The sequence below is a fragment of the Priapulus caudatus genome, unplaced genomic scaffold (genome assembly GCF_000485595.1).
Source record: "Priapulus caudatus unplaced genomic scaffold, Priapulus_caudatus-5.0.1 Scaffold196, whole genome shotgun sequence".
NCBI classification, from domain to species: Eukaryota; Metazoa; Priapulida; class Priapulimorpha; order Priapulimorphida; family Priapulidae; genus Priapulus; species Priapulus caudatus.
This window is the reverse complement of record NW_014577257.1, coordinates 227,284-235,678: the sequence shown is the minus strand read 5'-3', so window position 1 is coordinate 235,678 and position 8,395 is coordinate 227,284. Positions and strand designations below refer to the sequence as shown.

General features: G+C 47.2%; 1 protein-coding gene across 1 annotated transcript; it reads left to right on the top strand.

Moving 5' to 3' along the window:
• The first annotated feature begins 612 nt into the window (after window positions 1–612).
• On the top strand, window positions 613–6,255 carry LOC106807100 (paired box protein Pax-9-like). The gene is made up of 3 exons (XM_014809354.1): window positions 613–686; window positions 3,542–3,787; window positions 5,040–6,255. The coding sequence occupies exons 1-3, from the start codon at window positions 613–615 to the stop codon at window positions 5,671–5,673; spliced, it is 954 nt and encodes a 317-aa protein (XP_014664840.1). The 3' UTR covers window positions 5,674–6,255.
• Window positions 6,256–8,395: the final 2,140 nt, after the last annotated feature.

The window sequence follows — 8,395 nt, the reverse complement described above, 5'->3', positions numbered from 1 at the left end:
CGAGAATTGAATCGTCATCAATCATCATCATCACCGTCAGTCGTCGTCATCCCACGGACATTATTGTCATCGTATCGTCGGCGGTTGTATGTGTCAGTGTCGTCGGTGGCCACCCAAACACGCACGTCCGTCGCGCGGTGTTACGTGTACGGATGGCACAGAGACGCGCGGCTGCACGGATGCTCGTGTAACGATCTAGAATTCCCAAACACCGTCTACGAGAACGAGCGAAGTGACATGGTCCCCACTGCCGGTCAGGCGGGGGGGGTGGGGGGCATCAGAAGGAGGCATCACGGGAGTAGCATGGAGGTCTAGAAGGGATGGGATCGAGGCAGTATCATGGAACAGGGTATCAAAGGGACGTATCAATGAGAAGGGTTTCAGGGGATTATCAGAGATGCATCAGTGAGGAGGTATCAGGGGAGTTATCAGGATGGCATCAGCTGAGGAGGGGTGGTCAGGGGAGGTTATCAGGGATGGCAATCATGGGAGGAGTTGTCAAGGGGACTTATCAGGATGAGAATCAAGGTGAGGAGGGGTTGTATTCAGGGCATTATCATGGGTAGGGCATCAAGTGAGGGAAGAGTATATAAGGGGAGGAATCAGGGGGGCATGATTAAGGAGGTGGGTGTGTTATCAGGAAGGGATCAGGATGGCAATATCAACGAAGAGGGTTATCAGCGGAGGTATGCAATGGGGCATTATGTAGAGGTAAAGTGTGGGGTATCAAGGGGTATGGGGAGGTAGAACAGGGAGAGATTAGCATCAGCAGGAGATGAGCGGCATGGATATATCAAAAGATGAGGGATCATCGGCGCTCAGCAGGCGCCCATGTAACCCACACCGTCAAGAATTAATATATCAAAACCGCGAGGCTGTGGTTTAGGAGAATTTCTAACCTCCATTTTAATTGATTGTTCCTCGGCTCTACGCTGCTCATGCTGAGTAGCCATGGCAGAAGTGCCACCTGAAAACAACTAAAATGCACGGTTGGACCCCCTGGGAACTTACAGCGCTCCCCGTGCCCCTCACCGAATCTCGTGCTGGTTTTGCCCCTCTCCACCCAACGTTCCCGATCTCGTTGATGACCCGAATGAGACGCTGCCTGCCACGCACTGCCTGGAACGCACGCGCCGGATATTGACCTCCATCTCTATCTCGCCACCTTTGCCACCTCTCTCTCCCCCTCTCTCTCTCCCCTCTCTCTTCTGTATCCTTTTCCCCCTTCAAATCTATCTCCTTTTTCCCCGCTCCTCTCCCACTTCTCTGCGCTCTTCTCCCTTCTCCTTCTTCCCCTCTGCTCCTCTCCTCTCTCCTTCCTCTCCTTTCCCCTCATCTCGTTTCCTTAGGACAAGCTATCCCATCTATGTCATGCACGGCACGGGTTACACTGCTAAGAGCCGATCTTGTCGTAGCGAATCCAGATGCCGGGCTGTTGCGCGCGCGCCGGCTCGGTCGTTCGCGGACAGCGGCCTGCCGTGTGTTGGTTAGCGCCGTGCTCGTCGTACATGCTCGCCGGCCCTGTCCCTAATAAACCGGTTCGGTGCCGCTGGCCCGACCACGCTTTGCATGCTCGCCCCGGCTCATCCTCATCTCTGTGCTGGGGCTGTGCGTGCTCTCTCTCTCTCTCTCTCTCTTTCGCTCTCTCTCTCTCTCTCTCCTCTCTCTCTCGCTCCCTCGCTCGATCCAGATCTCACCTCTCTCTCTCCTCTCGCTTCGTTTTTGTCTCGTCTCTCTTTCTCTCTCGCTCAGCTCTCAGGTCTCTCTCTCTCTCTCTCTCTCTCTCCTCTCTCTCTCTCGCTCTCTCTCTTTTCTTCTTCCCCGTTCCGATCTCTCCTTCTCTCTTTCTCTCGGCCTCTCCCCGCTTCCCTCGCACCCCTCTGCTTTCTTTCTCTTCCCCTCTCTCTCTCTCTCTCTCATCTCACCCATCTCTGTTCGCTAATCTACTGTCTGTCTGTCTGTCTGTCTGTCTGTCATGTCTGTCTGTTGTCTGTCTGTCATGTCTGCTCTATCTATCTGTCTGTCTGTCTGTCTGTTTGTTTCTTGTCTGTCTGTATCTGTCTGTCTGTCGGTCTGTCTGTCTGTCTCGTCTGTCTGTCTAGTCTGGTCTGCTCTGCTGTCTGTCTGGTCGGACTGTCTGTCGGCTGTATGTCTGTTCTGTCTGTCAGTCTGTCTGTCGGTCATGTCCGGTCCCCCTCGTCCGTCCGTCGTTCGCTCTCGTCTGACTCTGTCTTGTCCTGTCTGTCTGGCTGATCCTGTCTGTCTGTCCTGTCTTGTCGTCTGTCTGTCCTGTCTGTCTGTCTGTTGTTTGCTGTTCTGTCGGTCGGTAAGGTCCTGTTGTAATGTATGTGTGTATGGTCCTCTACTGCGCTCTCTTTCTCTCCCTCCCCCCTCTCATCTCTCTCTCTCTCACTCGCGCTCTCCTCTCTTCTCCGGAGCAGGGTATCGATTGAGCCGTGCTCCGTGTCACTGCAGCAGCCAGCAGCCGGCAGCCGGTTACACGCACCAGTTCCCACTAGCGCCCCCCGGGCCAGGCTCTGCCATGGCACCGGACAAGCCTATCCACCCACGCACCGTACCGGTATCGCTACCAGTAGCAGTATCGGTCGGTGTTTGCATCACTATCACTATTAGTATCAATATCGGTATTGGTGTCGGTATTACTATCAGTATCGGCATGCTATGATATCAGTATTGCTATCAGTACCACTGATAGTGTATATCGCTATCAGTATTGGTATTAATTGGTAATCACTCATCAGTCATTGGTAACAGTATCGCTATCATTGTGGTATCAGTATCGCTGTTGCTATCAGTATCGGTATCGATATCACTATCGGAAATTTGGTTTAATCACGGCGACGAATGCAGTCTGGCACGCATACACAATCACAATGCACTCGCATACAGTAATATATTATATAATATATATTATTATATATATATATATATATATATATATATAATTAAAATAGATAAATAAATTAATGCTGTGAGTGAATGACATGAGATGAATAAACACCTACCATAAAGAATTATTTAATAAATAAAACTTAGAATAGTAGTTATAAAGCTTACATTTAAAGTAAACTTATATAAAATGTTAATAAAATTAGAGCGGAGCAAATGAGCGAAGTAGACATTTCAGTTAGAGGACACTGAAGTGAGAGAGAGAGAAAGAGGAAGGAGGGGAGAATGAGCAGGATGAGAGAGAGAGAGAGAGAGAGAGAGAGAGAGAGAGAGAGAGAGAGAGAGAGAGAATCAGTAAGTGTGAGCGGGAGGAGAAAGTGAGAGCGAGAGAGGGACAGAGAGAGAGGGGGAGAGAACGAGAAGGAGAGAGAGAGAAATAGAAAGAGCGAGCTATTTATTACATTAAATCATTTACAAAAGTGACTGTATCCATTCGCCATTCAGTGTATTCATTCATTCATCGTATTAACTGTATTTCACTTTATTCAGTGTATTCAAATGTTTTCTTTGTCTTCTCTCATCACTAACTAGAGTTACTCATTAATCGTATTCACTTTCGTATTTACCGTAGGCAGCGCCTGGTTAATACTGCTCAGCGGTGCCTAACCAAGCTTCCGTTCTCTCTGTTCATCTCTCTAGCAGACGCGCAGTCGTACGGCGAGGTGAACCAACTCGGCGGCGTTTTCGTCAACGGCCGGCCGCTTCCGAACGGCGTCCGACTCCGGATCGTCGAACTTGCCCAGCTCGGAATCCGACCTTGTGATATCAGCCGTCAGCTGCGAGTGTCTCATGGCTGTGTGAGCAAGATCCTAGCCAGGTATTGCCGAATAACGGGCTACTAGGGCTCCGATTGGTTTAAAATACCGATAAAAGATCATATTAATTTGGGTGTATTCATGTAAATAATAACATATCTGAAGTAGGTAGATATAATAAGGGTATAAAAAAGATATAAAAGAAATATGATATTATCATGAGTGAATAATAATAGATTATAATTGTTATTCACTCCTGATATTATGATTAAATACGTTTATATCCACTGCATAGCGGATCAATTTACCGAAATAGAGGGTTTTTCGCGCGTGAGTGCATGCGCGCGTGTGTGTGCTTGCGCGTGTGTGTGTGTGTGCTTGCGCGCGCGCGTGTGTGCATGTACGGCGTAATTTACATGATTCCGCTGCTTATAAGACGCTAACATGCATTAGACGCATCCCAAATGCAAAAGGTAACAAATTTTTAAAAGTTTGACGGCATAATAGCCCTCTTCACTAACAGACATTATGATCATAAATAAGATCGCACCCGTGTTTTTTATGCTTTTACCCCTATAAAACTCACTGTATTTCATAAACCCTCCTCACCATCAGTATAGATTACTATATACTGAAGGCTATTCCGCTGTGGTGTATAATATATCGCATTGTTACGTATGTAACAATATCTTACTTATAATAATGTCCGCTACACCAACCTTCAGCTTATATGACGCAATGTGCTTTTTAGGGACATTTCCTCGGAAGAAACTGCATTCTATGAGCAGTAAAATCTGGTACATATGTAGCTCCGTCCGCTATACATCCGTCAGGGCCACGTAAACCCGTGCATAACATCGTATAATACATACATAACAAAATGTGTTATCTTACATTCGTACAAGTATAATAATAGAAATTATTTTTAATGGGTTACTAAATATTCTCATCTGCTTCTCATATATTACATGTTAAATATATGGTTAATTTGTTGTTGTTTGTATAATTAATGTTTGTAATATTATTACATGTTTAATATTAGGAGAAATATTACTGTGTATTAAATGCAGGTACACGGCGACGGGCCCATTCTTAACGCTATTAAATGATTACCGACAGATATTTTACATATATGCACATCCGTACAGGCATAATAAAATAAAATAATCCTTATCATAGATTACTAAATAAACTTAGAAAGAATAAGTCCTCAACGATGCATGCTATTGTATATGTACACGTTCGTATAGTTATAATCACATGAAATGAATGTTCACGCGGGTTGCTAACGACCTTTGCGTTATATAAATGCAGGTACAACGAGACGGGATCGATTCTTCCCGGTGCGATAGGCGGCAGCAAACCGCGCGTGACGACGCCCGTCGTTGTCAAGCACATACGCGACTACAAGCAGAAGGACCCGGGCATCTTCGCCTGGGAGATCAAAGACAAGCTTATCTCGGACGGCGTGTGCGACAAGTACAACGTGCCGTCCGTCAGTTCCATCAGCCGAATCCTCCGCCATAAACTTTGCAGCAACTCGCTAGGCGGCGCCACGGGAACATTGGCAGCGCCACCGTACGACGTGACGAGCAAGGAGCATCGGCATCTGTACAACCCGATCTACCCGTACCCTTGCTCGGCAGCCATCGCTGCACAGCCGAGCACTTGCATGCTCTCGCCCGGCAGCAAGTCGATGCCTCTATCCCCTACTCCAACATGGCACCGTCCGCACCCACATCCGGGTGACATCTTCCCGTTCCGGGGGCCGCCACCTCTCGCACACGGCCGTCCGCCGCTGTCGGCGCAAGCGATGTCAGCGCCGCCTACCTCAATGCACTTGGAGTCGAATTTGCAGACGATGCACGCGCAAAACTTTCAAAATGTGCCAAACTACGGAAACTACTACTACATGTATTTCCAAAATATGCAAAATGTAAAAGGATAAATAATAATAATTTCCATGAATTTAAAATTTATGCATGATGATATTATACATGCGGATTTTTTAAGCGGATGTGTCAAAATGGGTTTGCTCTCTTTGTACGTGTATACTAGTTACCGTCTGCGCTAATGAATAAATCATTCAATAGCTTTATAATTCTTTTAAGACGACAGCACAGAGCACAATAAATAGCTCTGATTGTTCGATGACGTATAGAAACATAGCGATTTTTTATCATTAACGACATAGGAATGACTAGACGTCTCTAGCGAATGTCTAAATGAGTATCTAGTGGGAGTATCAAGTACGTTACTATAATATGACGCGAGAAAAGTTGTGTGCCTTATCTGTCATGTGATATAAAGAGTGATCCAAAGCCTCATCATAAGTTCTCATCGAGCCGTTAATGTCTTTATAATGGATGGGCGTTGTAAATAATGCGGCGCCGAGTCTTAGGAAATTGATACAACAAGCATTTATGAGACCGTGTTGACGATAGATGCCCACCGAGTTGCCTTCTAACTTTGATGCCTTTACATAATATACACACAGCGAAATAATAAATATTATTCATTATATTTGAGTCTTAAACGTTTAGCACCTGTTCTTCTATGTGTGTTCACCTGTCCTGTGCCGGATTTCAGGTTAGTTACCAATGAGCAAACCTTGTGAGGTGGTACGTGACAACTATACACGTATACCGCATGTGAGAGAGCCAGACATGAACAGCTTAGGAACGAGAGACAGAGAGAGTGTGAGTAGAGGGAGAAAGTGGGAAGGGGGAGTGGAAGAGAAAGAGAAAATGGGGGAGAGAGAGAGAGAGCGCGCACAAGAAAGAAACAGCAGAGAGCAGAGGGGAGAGATAGAGAGAGAGAAAGAAAACAAAACAGACACATGCCTACACTACACACGCACACATGCACGCACAAGCACACAAACACACGCACATGGTGAGAGAGAGGGGGGAAAGAGAAAGAGCGGGGGAGTAAGGGAATTGATATCTACATGACGTTTTATCCGAGCGTTTAATTTGTTAGATTTCTCGCCTCATTAATATCAAGAGTAGATAATAATACATTATCTACTCTTGTTAATATGTACTTTTGGTATGAAAATAAAATTCCAATTCGTCAATTAAAACCTGAAATGCTACCCACATCAAACTACGTGCTACGCCCAATGAAGACATAGCTTTAACTGGAACGAACACGCGCGTAGTCGAGCCATTTTACTGTGTACGTTTTCGTTAGCGTGTATAAATACACACAAAGTCAACATCTCACGCTACGCGCCACGCGCCGGTGTATAAACTGCGGGCGAAAAAGTCCGGCTGCATAAGGAGTCCCAGTTTGCAGCCGAAGTGGCCTTAAGTGGGCCGGCGTGCGGGGCAGACGGCACGGGCGGCAGGTGTAGCGCTGTTAGTTAACTTGGCCATTGTGAGCGACGCGGCGGCAAGGACAAACAGCCGCACAGCAGCAGAAGAGCGATCACATGTCGCGCTGTGTACAATGTCTGTGTTGACCCTGCGCCGCGCGGCCAAGCGATTTGCGGGATTAGGCATTGTAGCGGCGATGTTTACGAAGGGAAATCCGACGCAAAGCGGCCGGGCGTGTGCGTGCGTGCGTGTGTGTGTGTGTGCGCGCGCGCGTGTGTGCGCGTGCGCTTCTGCGGGATTGTGTGGGTGGGGGGGCGTACGTGCGCGCGCGCGTGTATGTGCATGTGCGTGTGCGCGCGTATGCGTGGATGTGTGTGGGGAGGCGTACGTGCGTACGCGTGCGCTTGTGCGTGCGCGTGTTTTGCGCCCGCCTTTCCACACACGCACACAGTCAGAGAGAACGAAATGGGGGCAAGAGAGCGAGAGTATTAGCAGTACATAGTAGACTTAACCAAAAGCGTTTATATTTAGGCGACTCGACGAGCATTTATCGTTGACGCGACGGTGTGGATGCGAGGAAACCCGATCGGCGTTTAACGGTGAACTGTTGACGCGAAGCAGTGCAGGGGAACTGTCGGCGGCTTTGTTGTCGGCGGCTTTTTGTTTAGACAGATTTGCTCGTTTCTTCCCTGTCGCACTTTCCTCCCTCAATAGATACCGACTCGCCTACACACGCTCGCCGCCTTTCTTTTTTTACTTCTTAGTGTCGTTTCAGTCAGCTTCCGTCGCTTCCTTGCTTTCTCCTTTATGTCTTTTCTTATCCATTCATCAGTCTTAATTACGCCCAATTCTTCTTCTTCTTCTTCTTCTTCTTCTTCTTCTTCTTCTTCTTCTCCTCCTGCTTCTTATTTCTTACTTCAAATTATTTCTCACGTTTAATAATAACCACTCTCCCTTACTCCCTTCCTTTTCGCCCTCCCTTTCTGTATTCCTCTTTCGATCTCTCTCTCTCTCTCTCTCTCTCTCTCTCCTCTGTCTTCCTCATTTCTTCCCTCCCCTTTCTTTCTCATCCTCTTTAAATTCGTCCTCCTTTTCCATCTCTTTCTTCCTTCTTATTCTATCATCTCTCTCTTGTTTCGTCTTCCTCTTTATTCACTTCAATACCATCATCCCTTACTCTCTTCCTCTCGTTATTCGACCGCATCTTCCACTCTCTCCGACCGCACTCTAGGTTCCAAATTGCTTTCGCCTTGTAAGGTGGGGCTCCTCTCTCTCTCTCTCTCTCTCTCTCTCTCTCTCTCTCTCTCTCTCTCTCTCTCTCTCGTGATAGTTGTCGCTCTCACACACGCC

Excerpts from the sequence above, each read along its gene's own strand:
- LOC106807100 (XM_014809354.1), top strand. The coding sequence starts at position 613 with ATGATTAAGGAGGTGGGTGTGTTATCAGGAAGGGATCAGGATGGCAAT. Across the intron at positions 687-3,541 it reads GAAGAGGGTTATCAGCGGAG|GCAGCGCCTGGTTAATACTG; the intron begins GTATGCAATGGG and ends TATTTACCGTAG. Across the intron at positions 3,788-5,039 it reads GTGAGCAAGATCCTAGCCAG|GTACAACGAGACGGGATCGA; the intron begins GTATTGCCGAAT and ends ATATAAATGCAG.